General features: G+C 38.0%; 2 protein-coding genes across 3 annotated transcripts in view; both read right to left on the reverse strand.

Moving 5' to 3' along the window:
- Nucleotides 1-1444: 1444 nt before the first annotated feature.
- Nucleotides 1445-4495, reverse strand: LOC121728637 (FGFR1 oncogene partner 2 homolog). Of its 2 annotated transcripts, none has more exons than XM_042116858.1 (5): nt 4433-4495; nt 4090-4224; nt 3654-3905; nt 3227-3358; nt 1445-2174 (listed from the first exon to the last, which is right to left on the reverse strand). In XM_042116858.1, the coding sequence occupies exons 2-5, from the start codon at nt 4222-4224 to the stop codon at nt 2064-2066; spliced, it is 630 nt and encodes a 209-aa protein (XP_041972792.1). In that variant the 5' UTR covers nt 4433-4495; the 3' UTR covers nt 1445-2063. The 2 variants fall into 2 exon arrangements, with proteins under 2 accessions (XP_041972792.1, XP_041972791.1); XM_042116857.1 differs by lacking the exon at nt 4433-4495 and adding an exon at nt 4297-4426.
- A 4144-nt stretch (nt 4496-8639) lies between these two features.
- The window catches only part of LOC121729034, a 51854-nt gene continuing 44056 nt past the window's right edge, over nt 8640-16437 (reverse strand). Inside the window, exons 21-23 of the mRNA XM_042117421.1 lie at nt 15373-15541; nt 9950-10092; nt 8640-8977 (exon numbers count right to left, since the gene is read on the reverse strand). Coding sequence (XP_041973355.1) covers nt 8709-8977; nt 9950-10092; nt 15373-15541 — 581 coding nt within the window. The 3' untranslated portion in view covers nt 8640-8708. The remainder of the gene's footprint in view (nt 8978-9949; nt 10093-15372; nt 15542-16437) is intronic.

A 16437-nucleotide genomic window follows, 5' to 3' on the forward strand; every position in this document is an offset into this window, starting at 1 on the left:
TTAACGAAGTTAACATTTTGATTAACGGATTAACTTTGAAGTTAACTTTTAAAAATATTAACGGACTCGTTAACTTCCGTTAATATGCAGAAGTCCGTTAATCGTTAATCCGATGCCTACTATTTACCGCACGGCACTGCGCGAAAAGGTTCAGACAGTTAGTATTAAATTAGTATGAAACGACAAGTGCCGGGCCGGCGGGCAGCGCGGCGCCGCGGCACGGCAACAGTGAGTGAAACAATAACAATACTAGATACATTTTCAGACGCGTGCGAGTGAGAAGAGATTTGTTTCGTTTTATCATTTCATTACTCAGCGCCGGTGCTTATAGAGTGAAGATTGATTTGTTTTTTGTTATTATAAATCATTTACATGTTGACAAAGAAGAGTGCAGTGTAATATAGTTAGGTAGAATACAATAATTATAAAAGTATTTTGTTTTGTCCCTAACCTGTTTACTTCCAGAACCTAAACCAACAGGTTTTGTATGTACACTAACGCAATGATATAAGTCATAATAAGGCCATATTATAACACATATTAACGGATTAACGATTAACGGTAACTTGCGTTAATTCGTCCCAAATGCAACGCTTTAACGTAGTTAACTTTTTTTTAACGGATTAACGAAGTTAACTATTTGATTAACGGTGCCCAGCTATGATGATAACGATGGCAATCCCAATTTGGCCAGCTAAATGTAGTTTGGTTTAATTCCCCTAGTCTTAAAATATTTTTATGTTATTCTGTAAAAGCACAGAATATATAATTAGTACCTTACGGTACAGAAATTTCAATCCCGAGTTTAGGTATGATAAACGCAAGTGTACTATCACCGGACTAGTCTCAATAGGCTGGCCCTTTTGTATTCTGTGGCTGAGCGATTCGCGCGCTCGCCGCCCGGCCGCCGCGCCGCTGCTCGCTTGACAGCCATGGTAGATTGAAGCGAGACGGCAGACAGTTATTGAACTATGAACACTAAACGCAATGCAATAGGTTAAAATTAGGTTGTTTTCCAGAATAGTATGGAAGTGAGACAGGCCTGGTAAAAGCTAAGTTAACCAGGTCAAGCAGAAACTGTGTTGATGTACCTTGAACATAATATAATATGTATATTAAATTGTGATGATAATGCAACAATAATTTAACTGAGTACCTACTCACTTAAACTATCCCATTAAACTACGATAATATGATGAGAAAATTAGAAAACTTAAAATTACTTTTAAGGAAACATTAGGCTATTGTATGTACTTATGTTATGCAGAATCATAGTGGAAAAATACAATAAGAAAATTAAGTTCAAAAATAAATTCGGATTACGAAAACAATCTGACACATACTTATTTGTTATTAATTATTATATTAAGGGCCTGTTTCACCGCTTCCTGATAAGGCTCTCCACCACTTAATTTGACAGATGGAGTATGGAAAATCTGTCAAATAACCCTATCGGGCACCTATCAGGAAGCGGTGAAACAGGCCATTATAATAGGTCAATATATTTTGAGCCTGAATGTGTGTGTTTAATTGGGTTTCTTTGTTTCCCTAATTATTTTTCAACAAAAACTCGACTGTTTTATTTTTCGTGAGTAAATGAAAAACCAAACCAAAGTTTTGTTACACAAGATAATATTAATTAGTGAACTTATTGACCATTTTATGTCCATAACATCTATTGTGAGACATACTAATAATGTACACATTGAAAACGCATATAACAACAAATATCTTTAACTGGGGCACTATAAAATTTAAATCATTTTATATTTAACATCAAATAGGGACATTTAGACAGTTCTTACATCAAAAATCTCAGGGTAAGAAAGATAAAGTATCCAAAAAACGGCATACGCAATTTATACAGCGATGACATTCCAAGATTGTAGGCACCTACATTATTCTTGCAATCACATGTACACAGTCAAGAGGTTCGTACGGAGCAACGATACAAAAGCTTGTAGACACACGCTCACAGTGGGTACGGCAACGCTTTACATGTGTTTGGAGACTCGATGTGTGTGTGTGTGCGCTCACAGGCGGCAGGTGTCGGCTGCGCTCCGTCACGCGCCTCCCAACGGTGGCCCATCTGTCTGCACATCCTTGTCCGCAGTTGGTGGTGCGATACGATCCGAGCCATACCGTCTTGACAGATCTAACATCTCCCGAAGACCCTGTAATTTCATTAAACAATTGCTTTTGTATAAATATACTTATAATTTATAGCTAGACCGCACTATACACACAAAACTATGTGACAAAATTTGCTCTTCAGTCTAGCACTTTGGTAACATAGCAGTCATGTTATTCAACAACGTTAAGGGCCGGATTCACCAGTTCCTGATAAGTGACGAATAGGCAATCCACCAATTAACTTGACAGATCAAGTATGGAGAATCTATCAAAATAGTTGTGAATAGCCTATTCGGCACTTTATCAGGAAGTGGTGAAACAGGCCCTAAGAATTTTACAGAGGCTTTTTAGCATTTCAGTATTACTGATCAGCCTCATAGATTTTTCTCCATAGAGGTGATAAACTTCATATTGATTTAGCACCAGCTAAGAAAGATGTAATTCATCTGTCCATTGTGAAGTGTTACTAAGGGCCTGTATCACCACTTCCTGATAAGTGACAAATAGGCTATCCATCACTTAACTTGACAGATGAAGTATGGAGAATCTATAAAAAAAGCTGTGAATAGCCTATTCGGCATTTTATCAGAAAATCAGAAAGTGGTGAAACAAGCCCTAAGTCTACTTGACCTCAACAAAGGTATAGGACAGGGGTCACCAATTAGTTTCGCTCGGGGTCCATTTTAAGGAATGAAATGACCTTCGCGGTCTGCACATTTTATAAAAAATCTTTTTTAAACAAAGATAATTACTGAAATTACAAAGGTATTTATTTACATAGCAATGAGAAAAGTGATAATTATCTGTCTGAAGTGAAATTTCTGCAACTAAATGAAGTTCATCTTCGAAAATGTTTGGTCGGTGGTCCGCACACAATGGGTCGGCGGTCCGGATGCGGACCGCAGTCCACCATTTGGTGACCCCTGATATAGGACCTCAAGGTAAAAGGTAGTCTAGTTTAAATGCTGAATGCTGGAACATTCAACAAACAGGCTAGCACCAAAAGCTTTCTTCACAAGTTGAAATATATGAAGGCAGGAAATATTTGTTTTTTACTAAAGAAAATGTTTTTATTAACATAATAACCAAATACCTTGTTCTCCACTAAAAGTCTTTGGTAAATTTCTTCCTCTTTCCTCCTAGCATCTCCATTTTCATCCATGTTAATGGCCTTGTACATGACGCTTGTCATTTCATTTATCCTCTCAGCTTGCTGGCGGATCAACTGAAAGTAATTTTAATGTTAATATAACATGAACTAGTCTGTCAAGAAAGTGAAGAAATTAAAAACACATTGTAAATATTTTTTAAGTCTATATCTATTAGGGATGACACTACGATGTTGCCACTTTTTAATTTCTTCACGTTCTACAATCAAACCAATGAATTAAGTAAGCCAGGGACATAGACTTAAAAATATTTACAATGTGTGGTATAGTAAAAAACATTTAAATCTTGGATGACTGGACTGGAGTTTTATATTTACTAAGAAGTTTAAAAGATCTAAAAGCTACACTTACTTCATTTTGCTTTTCATTAATGGCAGCGGTGAAGTCTATCCTAGACTCCCATATCTTCTTTTCTGTATGTTGGCGATATTTTGACATTATGAGCTCAAGAGCCTTCCTATGATCTTCCAAGGCAGCTCTCAATTCATTATTCTCTCGTTGTACATCCCTCATCAGCCGAGACTCCCTCTCGATACTGGCAATAAGCTCTCCCCTAGGTCTCTCACGAGCCGCTTCGTTAAGTGTGTCAATATCTTCCTTATACTGCAACATTATACAAGAGAGAAATTATTATTTGTTGTTATTATCATGATCTTTATTTACATTATTGTTTATTAATTTAAACATAATTGCAAGAGGTCGATACTTATTATTAACTATTTCATTCAAGAAAACCCTTTCATATTGAGATCAAGCAATATTGTAAAATCTTCATTCCTTATCTGACCTGTTTCATAGTGTGGATCTGTCTGTATGCTGACTGAGTTTCAGTTAAAAGTGCATCTGCCTCCGAGTCTCTCTCTTTAAGACGTCCAGCGAGTCTTTTAGCGTCTAATATAATTTGTTGTATCGTCAGTGACATCTGGAAAATAGAACAATATAAAACAAGCTCAAAAATACCTTACCATTCGTTGAAGTTATATGCATCACAAACCCTGAGCTCCAAAAAATAAGACCAGATAGGTTCTGAATCATTTAAACAACGCTTAATTGTTTTTTCAAACAAATTGCAAGCAAGAAGTTAAAATTCACATCAGCTGTTTAGTTTAAATACGACGAAACGCCATTACCTTTCAGAAGAAGCGTGATGCTATGATGTCAAAATTAATAGACAACTGTGTTCAGACTGTAAGGAAGGTAAAACAGAGATGAATATACAGTTTCCTATAAATTAGAAAGAGAAAGCAGAAAGGTTATTGAGTGGTACACGTAATCAACAACCTTTTGAATTTGGTAACGTAATATTTATGATGTGACCTTGAATGTTTTTTTTAACAAGCAATGATGTCTTAGTTAAAAGTTTAGAACAAAACTCCAAAAATGGCGCGTGTTTTAAAATATCGTCTTCTACAAAAATTTTATCACCGTATTCCAAAGATATTAAAATAAAATATACCTACGGACAGAACGAGATAAATCGAGGTCAACAATTCTAATCGGTAATTGTAGCATTCTAATATAGGTACTTTAAGTATGTGCACGTGGGCGTACCGAGGGGGGGGGGCATTAATTTTTTATTCTTTGTAAACCCTAGCTTATCAAAAATCTGATTTGCCCCCCCCTGGCCCAATATATGGGTGTTTTGCTTTTATTCCTTTACTCTCATAACCCAGTGGGACGGAAGACCGATACGACCGGCGAGAGATCAGGCGCAGGACCGACTTTTTACAAGCCCATCCGACGCATGGATCATCTTACTTGTCAGACAATCAGGTGATCAGCCTGCATCGTCCTAACCAAACTTGGAAATAACATGTTTCCAACGCGGGAATCGAACCCACGACCTCCGAATCAAGAGCTCTATTACACGCTCTATACCACTAGACCACGGAGGCGTCATCATCATAATGTAATGTAAATATACTTGGTAAATACATGCTGCATCTGATACAGCCCGATCCGTTTCATACGTTCCGAACCTCACATCGAACACATCTTTGGGTTTTTTTTTTGCGATCGTCAAGGGGTTAATGAGCGTCTTTATTATATTTTATGATACCTATAAATATTAGTAGTATGTATCGTATTGAGCTCATTCTTTATCGAATAATGATACGCAGGGTCGTGACTCGTGACTCGTGAATCGTGATTCGTGAACTACTTATGTCAAGATGGTACGGTGGAGTGTAGACCTAGCTTTAAATACTCTCATACAACTTGTGTAATGAGTTGTATTGTACCTAACCTTATTTTTCTGTTCTGAGGTTGTAAGTTGTAACCGACTCTGCGTTATACTTATATAATATTATATATACTTATTACCTATACCTTAATCAGTGGCGTTTACATTAGCCATTAATAAGAAACATGTCGCATTGTATTATTACGTAGGTTACACGATTAGTTTTTTATCAATCTGATCCATCAGTCTGGTAAAGATTGACGGAAAACTGATCGTCTAACCCAAGAATTGATGGAAAGATCATTTTTAGCGTTCCGTAGTCAACAAGGAACCCTTATAGTTTAGGTCTGACCGTCCGTCGACTGTCTGTCCGCGGTTTTACTGGGCCTACAAAGGTTTATAAAATCATTAAAAAAAAAGCTACCTCCCCTACACATCAACACAATAGACATAACTACATCAATGCGGGGGCCATTTGTGAAATATGAAGTTTTAAAGTGAAAAAAATCGTAACTAAAAACAAAATAAATTCAATATTTAAAGAGGGCTCTCATACAACAAACGTGATTTTTTAATCATTTCTTGCTCGTTATTAATAATGACAATAGGTATGTTCACAAATTACTCAGTTTTATTTGTATTTTAATAATTTATAATAAAAATAAAAGTAATAATAAAGGGGGCTCCCATACAAAACCACTTATATTTTCTTATTTTTGCTCTATAGTGGTACGGAACCCTTCGTCATTCGTGCGCGAGTCCAACTCGCACTTGGCCGATTATTTTTTTCTATAGACCTCACGGACCCCGAGACCTTTGTAACGAATGCAAAACCGTGGAAATCGGTTCGTGCGTTCTGGAGTTATAGCGTCAGGAAGGAAACCCAACATTTTTATATATTACTAACTGTTGCCCGCGACTTCGTCCGCGTGGACTTTAGTTTATAGTTGTTCCCGTACATCAATTGAGTCGTTTACGCGCAAGTCAGAAAAGTGTATTATGTGGGAACCACACATTTTTCCGGGACAAAAACATTCCTTGTCCCAAATTCAAATTAGTATCTCCAATCTCCATGCCAAATTTCATCAAAATACTTAGATTAAATAGTTTAGGCGAGAATCATAAAAGTTTATTGTGCGGGAACCGTATATTTTCCGGGATAAAACGTATCCCTTGTCCTTTCCCGAGACTGAAAGTATTGCCATACCAAATTTCATCAAAATAGATTGAATAGTTTAGGCGATAATCATAAAAGTTTATTGTACGGGAACCGTACATTTTCTAGGACAAAATTAGTATTCCTTATCCTTTCCCGAGACTGAAAATATCTCCATACCAAATTCCATCAAAATAGATTGAATAGTTAGCGCGCAAATCATAAAAGTATATTGTGCAGTAACCGTACATTTTTCCGGTACAAAATGTATCCTATGTTCTTTTTCGGGACTCAAAGTATCTTTATACCAAATTTCAGCAAAATGGGTCCAGCCGTTTACGCGTGATGTCGTGACCACGCGAAATATAACGTTCCGCGGAGCTTCACCCGCGTAAATTAGATATTTTACATACAAATTAGTCCACAAAAATAGCCTATGATCCTTCACGTGGTCTAGGTACTCCTTATCTGTTCCAAATAACAGAAAAATTGCTCCAGTAGTTCGTGAAATAAGCCCTTTTAAATAATTTCCCCCGTTTTTTCCACATTTTCATCTATTTCTTCGCTCCTATTAGTAAAAGCGTGATAAAATATAGCTTATAGCCTTCCTCGATAAATGGGCTATCTAACATTGAAAGAATTTTTCAAATCGGACCAGTTGTTCCTGAGATTAGCGCGTTCAAATAAGCCCTCTTAAATAATTTCCCCCGTTTTTTCCACGTTTTCATCTATTTCTTCGCTCCTATTAGTAAAAGCGGAATAAAATATAGCTTATAACCTTCCTCGATAAACGGGCTATCTAACACTGAAAGAATTTTTCAAATCGAACTAGTTGTTCCTGAGATTAGCGCGTTCAAATAAGCCCTCTCAAATAATTTCCCCCATTTTTCCCCATTTTCCTCTATTTCTTCGCTGCCATTAGTCTTAGCGCAATAAAATATAGCCTATAGCCTTTCTCGATAAATGGGCTATGTAACACTGAAAGAATTTTTCAAATCGGACTAGTAGTTCCTGAGATTACCACGTTGAAATAAACCATTTCAAATAATTTATCCCGTTTTTTCCACACTTTCCTCTATTTCTTCGCACCTATTAGTCTTAGCGCAATAAAATAAAGCCTATAGCCTTTTTCGATAAATAGGCTATCTAACACTGAAAGAATTTTTCAAATCGGACCAGTTCTTCCTGAGATTAGCGCGTTAAAATAAGCCCTTTCAAATAATTTCCCCCCGTTTTTTCCACACTTTCCTCTATTTCTTCGCTCCTATTAGTATGATCGTGATAAAATATAACCTATAGCCTTCCGCGATAAATGGGCTATCTAACACTGAAAGAATTTTTCAAATCGGCCCAGTAGTTCCTGAGATTAGCGCGTTCAAACAAACAAACTCTTCCCAATTATAATATTAGTATAGATGTATAACCTACGTTATAGACGTAATAGACGTAGGTTACACGATCAGTTTTTCATCAATCTGATCCATCAATCACAGATTGACGGAATACTGATGGTAGACCACAGAAATGGGTCTACTAGATCCATTTCTGTGTGGCAGACTGATTCGTGTAACCTACGTCGGGTAGGAATAATTTAACTTTTATTAAATCTAGAGGTATACCTATATTATGTTACTAGCTGTTACCCGCGACTTCGTCCGCGTCAATAAAATGTAAAATACATAGGTAAAAAATAAAAAGTAAAAATCCTCCATAGGTAAAAAATAAAAAAGTAAATGTCCTCCTCCTTTTTGGAAGTCGGTTAAAAAGTAGATTAGCCGGAACAAACAGACAGACATACAGACAGACAAAAATTCTAAAAATTGTTATTTTGGTGTAAGTTCCGTCTAAATATTAATATGCATGTAGTGAAAAACGGTTATTTTAATATTACAAACAGACACTCCAATTTTATTTATATGTATCTATGTATCTATATCTATAGATAAAGAAAATGCTCCGTTAATTAATGAAAATAATAATTTATTAATTCACAAAACTTTACATAAGAATTTCATATTATATTTAAATTATTTATTATTTAAAGAGTGACTATAATGACAACAAAAAGCTAAGTGAGATTATGTTTTTTCAAAAATTCTGTCATAATTTTATTAGCTACATCTGGATTCTCTTGCTGTACAAAATGTCGGCACCCCTTCATGATCTGGGTTTCGATCGTCTTGTAGCTCTTCTTCATAACATCCAGAAGCTCCGGGTTCAAATACTTGTCGTTCTCAGCGAGAGCAATGAGAAAAGGGACGTTCTCGTCGTGGTATTTTTGCTCGCAGTCGTAGAGGAAGTTTGCTCGGTAGTAGTTGATCGGTGGTGTGAAGGCCACTGAAACAAAAAACGAGTGTGCTTTAAGGCGCTGTGGTCGTTGCAACTACGTAAAATGTGTTTTTTAAAACACGTTTTTAGTAAAGGTAAAGGTACGTTATAAAATTGAGACCTATACGCAAAGGTATATCAGTACACAATTTGAAAAATTCTGCTCGATAGAAAAAAATCTCAAGGACGACTGTTATACCGCTGTTTTTCATAATTAAATCATTTTATGGCTAAATTACACACTTTCTAGAAAAAACAAAAAATGTAGTATATGTGTCGTAACCTAACGTAAACGATTTGATATATTTGATTTGTGTAATACTAAAAACAAAAGATTTTTACTCCTATTTTCTATAACAAGGCACGCGGCGAGCGCGTAACAGCCACTGTACAAGGCGCGCTGATATGAATGCTATTTTAAGGTCCTTAACGTCGATATTCGTACTGGGAGACATCGACCTGCTTATTTTAGGGACTACTGGGCCTTAAACCACAGAACTGAAGTAAAACTTCTTGAGCTCCGTCAAATGTGCGCGCGCACCTCTTCGTTCGCCTACCCGATCACACTTTTCGTAACGCTTTCGTCACGCATTTACAAGCTTACTCCCCGAGTCAAGCATGCATAAAGAAGTTCTTATAAAACATTATTAAAGCTTGCATGTATGTATGTTATGTTACAATCGAAGAAAAGGATTCATAGACTAACTCTAGCGTCTCTAGCCATCACCGTTGAGATGGAGTCAGACAGACGGACAGACAGCGAATTCTAAGTAATATGGTCCTGTTTTTACCCTTTGGGTACAGAACCCTATCAATTACAGTGCACACTTCCATAATTGGAGGTCATCGACCTTAAACTGATTTCAATTGATTAAACGCTAAAATCCGGTCGCCAGACCCAAATCAGTACATTAAAATATGATAGATACCTAAGTCGTGATTTTAAAAATAAAAATATGCATTTAGTAAATGTTGACTCACAATTTTTCCCGAACCAGTATTTGAAGCACTCGATGTCCTCTTTGTCGATCCCGTCGGCGCGCATGGTGGCGTCGAATATCTCGAGGTTGTTCATCTGCAGCACCAGCTCGGGCACGTAGGGGCATCGGAAGCCGAACACGTAGCTGGAATTATACAATACTATAAGGGCCTTACAGTGCATAAGGGAGACTGTTGCAGCCTGCAGGACCTGCCTGCCTAGCATACGCCAACGAGATATCTCACTCTCGAGATAATTAAAAACTACTTGTCTCATAATGTCAAAATCTCGACATTATCTCGACAAAACTCTATAAAAATGTGTTATTTTGATGATAGATCTACGCGAGAAAAAATGTTTGACATGCTAGGGTCAATAGAGATGACGAGACAAACCATCAAACATCGAGAAAACATGTAGAGTGAGATATCTCACTGGCGTATGCTAGGCAAGCATAAGGGCCTTGAGGCACGACAGACATACTTAATAAAGTTTTCTTTTTTTGCGGCCCCTACTATACATAAGGGCCTGTATTCACTTTATTGTCTTTTGTTGATAAGAGATTAGGAGAAATTAAAGTTGCACTAATCAGTCGCTCTCCACACTACTATCGCCTAATCACTAATCTCCTGCAATAATCACCTGCACTTATCACTAATCAAAGTGAATACAGGCCATAAGAGAGAGTTACATGCTGTCTTAAGAGGATTCCACACCGCCCTTTTTTCCATACAAACGTTGTCCCCTGTTTCCTCCCTGGATAATGCTAGTAGAGTTATAATTTTTTTCCTGAATATCTACGGCCACTAATACAATGTCCCTATGTTTTCTTTTTTTTCATAATTTAATTATTAAATAAGATATGAACGTTCAAAAACCCAAAAAAATGGCCAGATTTTCCGCTGTGTTCAAACGTCCAGAAAACAGATTTGGCTAGATTATACAAAAAAAGCAAAACATAGGAACACAGCTCAAGCCTTTTTTTAATCTTTAATGAAAAAAGTACTTAAATCGGTTAAGTTTTGGAGAAGGAATCAGGGGACAACGAATCGTTGATTTTCTGGATTTTCTGCAGTTGTCTCTATCGCGTTCTGCGGTATAGGCTTGAGGTAAGGGAGACAGCTATAGATATTACACGTACTTTTTTTTCATTTCTCTAGCCCCTGTTCTATCCTCTTAAGGCTTGTGTGAATCTCCTAAGTCCTAAATCTTGTCTGACGGGGCTCCGGGAGAGGATCGGAGACTACCCGCCGAGGGGAACGCTTCTGCAGTTTGCCGAAGTTTTTTTATTTTATTTTGGTGGTAGTCCCTTTGGGCTTTGACATACACGTTACACGGTCAGTCTGGCATCAGTTCAGTTCATCATTCTGATTCAGACTGACGGTAGAATGATCGTGTAACCGTTTGAATGACGGACTGATGGACTGAACTGATGCCAGACTGACCGTGTAACCGTAGTCTAAGTGAGACTGTAACAGGCTGTTTTAAGGCTTGTGCGAACCTGCTAACTTTTGTCTAACGGGCTCCGGGAGAGGATCGGAACTTCCCGGCGCCGCGCCGAGGGGAACACTTCAGTTTGCCAAAGTATTCCTTTATACATATTTAGGTGGAATTTAGGTCCTGTGTTAGGTGTTCTGTGTTAGACGTTAGGGTGCGTTTCCATCGGAGCTGGGTTGCTAAGAATGTGTTTTTGAGTACCAATCGAATCGCTTCATTTGCCTGACCTCGCCAAGCGCAGCGATTTTACTGGTTCTGAAAACACATACCTCGTAACCCAGCTCCGGTGGAAACGCAGCGGCGTTCGTAACTTTCACGTTTGCCATATAAATAAGGTAGGAAATCAGGATGCTGCGCCGCGCTGGACGGTAAATTTCCGTGTAGTGCACAAACGCCCTTAGGGTGAAGCCAAACGAGCGTAATTTTGTAAGTCGTGAGTCGCTGAATTTCGGTCGCGTAATTTTTCATTCTAATCAAAATTACGCTCGTGTGAATGAAGTAGGACTTTTCAATGAAACTAAATGCAGCAAAATTTCTGCCGACCGAAATTCCGCGACTCGCGACTCACAAATTACGCTCGTTTGGCCTCACCCTAAGAGAGATCCAGGACACTCTCCGTTCACTAGTGGCACTACCCAAGGCATAGTAAAAGGAAAGGAAGTAAGTTATCTTCATACAAAGGCACCGCGCGTGGCTTGTATGTGTGCGCCATAGTATCAATGCGTTGCCACGTACCGCACACAACAAAATCTCGGCGGTACCCACGAAGCTAAACTGGCCGAGATTTTGTTGTGTGCCTTACGTGGCGACGCGGACGCATTGATACTATGGCGCACACATACAAGCCGCGCGCGGTGCCTTTGTATGAAGATAACTTACTTCCCCTCCTTTTACTATGCCCAAGGGGTTCTTCAGCACTGAGGCACATCCCCACGGCACGCATAGAGCGTTTCCTGCCTGCTAGAAACTCGGGTGGACGTGCGTCGATAGGACTGGAAATTGTAACGCATATTTCTTTATTATAATTCTTACCTAGGTTAATCCCCCCTGAATTGAAAGATAAAACCTTTACTTCAGCAACTACTCAAATACTTTTATGTGCGTAGATTATTATAATATGCGGACTATAAAAAGTTAATTAGTATATAATATAATGTACTTAGTTAAAGTTTTTATGAAAACATAGGTAAGGATGAGTATGTAATCGAAATCTTCATGTAAATCACATAGGTATGACGTTAACTAAAACATATGTTTTTTCGTTTATCGTAAATTTCGTTTCTTAAATTCGTATAGTAAGTAGTTTTATTTCATTAGGATGGGACATAAAAGCCATGCGTGACCTCAAAAAGTACCGTTTTGGCTATTCCGTTTCTCAAACAAGTTTGCCTATGGTCTCGTAAGTCGACCGTGCCGCGGAAATGTATTTTAGCAACTGGTAACCAAAGGTGGTTTAACAGAAAATATTTGATAAGACAATGTGTCCCTCGACTCCCTCCCTCGTGCTACCACACGGAACTTTCGAAAATTGATTATTATTGTCTCACTTCTCCACAATAATTATACATAAAAATAAAGTAAGTAGACATTTCTATCGACCAGTAGACGTACTTTAAACTTTTTCTCAAAGTAAGAAGTGTTTTCCATAACCTAGTCGAACGCGTAGGTATCTATGTACTTACATAATAAAAAAATAATTACTATCAAAGCCAAAGGTTTTTTCATAACAAAATGTAAATCAACAAAAAAGGTATAATTGTATTGTTTCAATACAAATAAACATATCACATACAAATCTACGGTATAATTGTATTGTTTGTCTGAGCATTGTTATGGCTTGTACTTTGGCATTTGGCCTTAATCTTCTCCAGGTGCACCTCAACTCACAAGACGTAACAACTATAATATTTAATTACGAGGCTCCTCAGAAAAGGTCAAAAGTTACCAAGAAAATCTGAGAAAATCGCGTAACGTGGGAGAGCCATGCTTCGGCACGAATGGGCCAGCTCGACCGGAGAAATACCACGTTCTCACAGAAAACCGGCGTCAAATAGCGCTTGCGCTGTGTTTCGCCGAGTGAGTGAGTTTACCGGAGGCCCAATCCCCTACTCTATTCCCTTCCCTACCCTCCCCTATTACCTCTTAAAAGGGCGGCAACGCACCTGCAGCTCTTCTGATGCTGCGAGTATCCATGGGCGACGGAAGTTGCTTTCCATCAGGTGACCCGTTTTCTCGTTTGCCCCCTTATTTCATAAAAAAACATCTTCGATCAAATATTTCATAGATATAGTGATAATGAAATTTTATAAAAGTTACGGAAAACCACGACTCCGCTGCTAGGTACTCTAAACTTGTGAGTTGTGGTAACTTGTGGTTTGATCATTATAATAATTACATAGAATTAGTGTAATTAGAGATTTGTCGCCAGTTTATTCGCACCGAAATAAGTACAGGTTGCAGCTATAAGTATACCTAAGTAGGTAATATCGCATTTGTAAAATAGCACTTAGGTGTTTTTTTTAATGAAATAAGGGGGCAAACGAGCAAACGGGTCACCTGATGGAAAGCAACTTCCGTCGCCCATGGACACTCGCAGCATCAGAAGAGCTGCAGGTGCGTTGCCTGCTTTATAAGAGGGAATTGGGTAATAGTTCCTCCCCTATTTCCTAGGGAATAGGGGAGGGTAGGGAAGGGAAAAAGGTAGGGGATTGGGCCTCTGGTAAACTCACTCACTCGGCGAAACACAGCGCAAGCGCTGTTTCACGCCGGTTTTCTGTGAGGGCTCACAGAAATGTGTAGTGGTATTTCTACGGTTGAGCCGGCCCATTCGTGCAGAAGCATGGCTCTCCCACTTATGTGTAAATATTACAGGTAAATGTATGGATGTGTTGAGCTCATCGTGTATAATATTTTTCGTGGTACCTACTTTAAATACAATTTTATAACATTTATTTCTTGCATAGTTACTAAATAGTTCAGCTGCGTGTTATCTATAAGTATATTTAATGATGAAACACTAATATTAATTATTGCTATCTATTATATCTAAAGTAGATTAGATAAATGATGAGACCTACTTATCAAATGTTAAGAAATAATAGATTGACGATAGTTTTCGATACGAAACTAGTTAATCTATATTATAGGCACAAAGTAAAAGGGTAGGTATGTAATGTATTTTCGTGCGATCAAAAGTAGCCCATGTCCTTAAGAGGATACACCAGGGGCGAGAGAAATTGAAAATAGGTATTTGAAAATGTATTGCTGTCTCACCAATCTCAAGTCTCCCACCGCAGAGCGCGATAAAGACAACACGACAAAAGTTCTAATAAAAGAACAGAAAATCTTCGATTCGTTGTCCGCTGATTCCTTCTCCAAAACTTAACCGATTTGAGTACTTTTTTCATTAAGAATTAAAGCAAGGCTTGAGCTGTGTTCCTATGTTTTATTTTTTTTTTTGTATATTCTAGCAAGTTTTGTTTTCTGGGTGTTTGAACACAGAGGAAAATCTGGCCATTTTTTTGGGTTTTTGGACGTTCTTATCGTTTTTAATAATAAAATTATGAAAAAAAAAAAAGAAAACAAAGAGACATGATTATAGTGACCATAGATATTAAGGAAAAAAATCATAACTCTTCCGGCATTATCCAGGGAGGAAACAGGGGACAGCGTTTGTATGAAAAAACGGCGGTGTGGACTCCTCTTAATTCCCGTGTTTTAATCAAAATCGGCCCAGCCAAGCGTAACTTCGTGACCGAGCACGAGTTTTCTCATGCAAACATGAAAAAAAATTTGGTCCTTCAGCGCTGCTACTTTCACAGTGAACTCTCTACGAGGAACACGTACACACTCTAAAGTATTATTACTTAGTTTTGTTACACCCTGTATATTTACTATTTCGTAGGTAGAATAAAAAAAATCCACATACCCCGACTTCTGTCTCTGGTCTTCGGAATTCCATATTTGATAGTTGAAGGCTTCCATGGAGGAGCTGGCCAGCATAATGAGTGCTGTGGTGACTCCGGGGTGGGTGTCTCGGAAACGGCAGGCGATCAGACCACCCCAGTCGTGAGAAACTAGAATACACTTCTCAACACCTGAAATTAAGATCAGAAATACCTTATACCTCTAACTTTGTAGTTTGTACCAAGTTACAAATTATAGAGAAGTTGATCCCTAGGCCTAGGCAATATTATGTTAACCAACTAATTTGAGGTACGTAATATTTGGTCACTGGTGTTGTATCAAGTCCACCGTGATCTGTCGGGTGGCAATAGTCATCCATTTGCGTTATATAAAATATTAATCTTCTCTGATACTCGTTATATTTTTAACGGAATCGTGGGTTCGATTCCCGCGTTGGAAACATGTTATTTCCAAGTTTGGTTAGGACAATGCAGGCTGATCACCTGATTGTCTGACAAGTAAGATGTGATGCATCGGATGGGCATGTAAAAAGTCGGTCCTGCGCCTGATCTCTCGCCAGTCGTGTCGGTCGTCCGTCCCACTGGGTTATGAGAGTAAAGGAATAGAGTGCTCTTGTGTACTGCGCACATACTTGGGCACTATAAAATTACTCCTGCGTAGCTGGCCTGGTTTCAATGAAACCGGCCACCGTCACCGAAACCGGTGTGGGAGCTATTATTATTATTATTATATTTTTAATGGAAAAGTTTTTGAATTCTGTCTTTACTTAGTACAATAGGTAAAGATTTGTCTTCATTGTGTTTATTTCTGTTTTTTTTTTGCTTAAAATAACATAGTTATTACTTAGTTACAAAAGGTTAGAATACTAAAAAGTTAGACAATAATAATAATTATACGATGCTTAGTTAAAAATTAAAATGTATTCATTCGCTAGTTTCGATAGCGAAGTTAGATTAGTAATTTATGGAATTCGACATAACTATACTCCACTCGGGCTAACTTGTCGCTAGCGGTCATTGACTCCCTATCAAAAACTTGTCATTTTCCATATAAAACCACGATTGAC

The sequence above is a fragment of the Aricia agestis genome, chromosome 7, assembly GCF_905147365.1.
Source record: "Aricia agestis chromosome 7, ilAriAges1.1, whole genome shotgun sequence".
Lineage (NCBI taxonomy): Eukaryota > Metazoa > Arthropoda > Insecta > Lepidoptera > Lycaenidae > Aricia > Aricia agestis.

Bases quoted from the DNA above. Each gene is read 5' to 3' on its own strand.
- LOC121728637 (XM_042116858.1), bottom strand. From the start codon at position 4,224: ATGTCACTGACGATACAACAAATTATATTAGACGCTAAAAGACTCGCT. The intron at 3,359-3,653 runs GTAAGTGTAGCT...AATTACTTTCAG, and splicing joins TTAATGAAAAGCAAAATGAA to TTGATCCGCCAGCAAGCTGA. The intron at 2,175-3,226 runs GTATTTGGTTAT...ATGAAATTACAG, and splicing joins GACTTTTAGTGGAGAACAAG to GGTCTTCGGGAGATGTTAGA.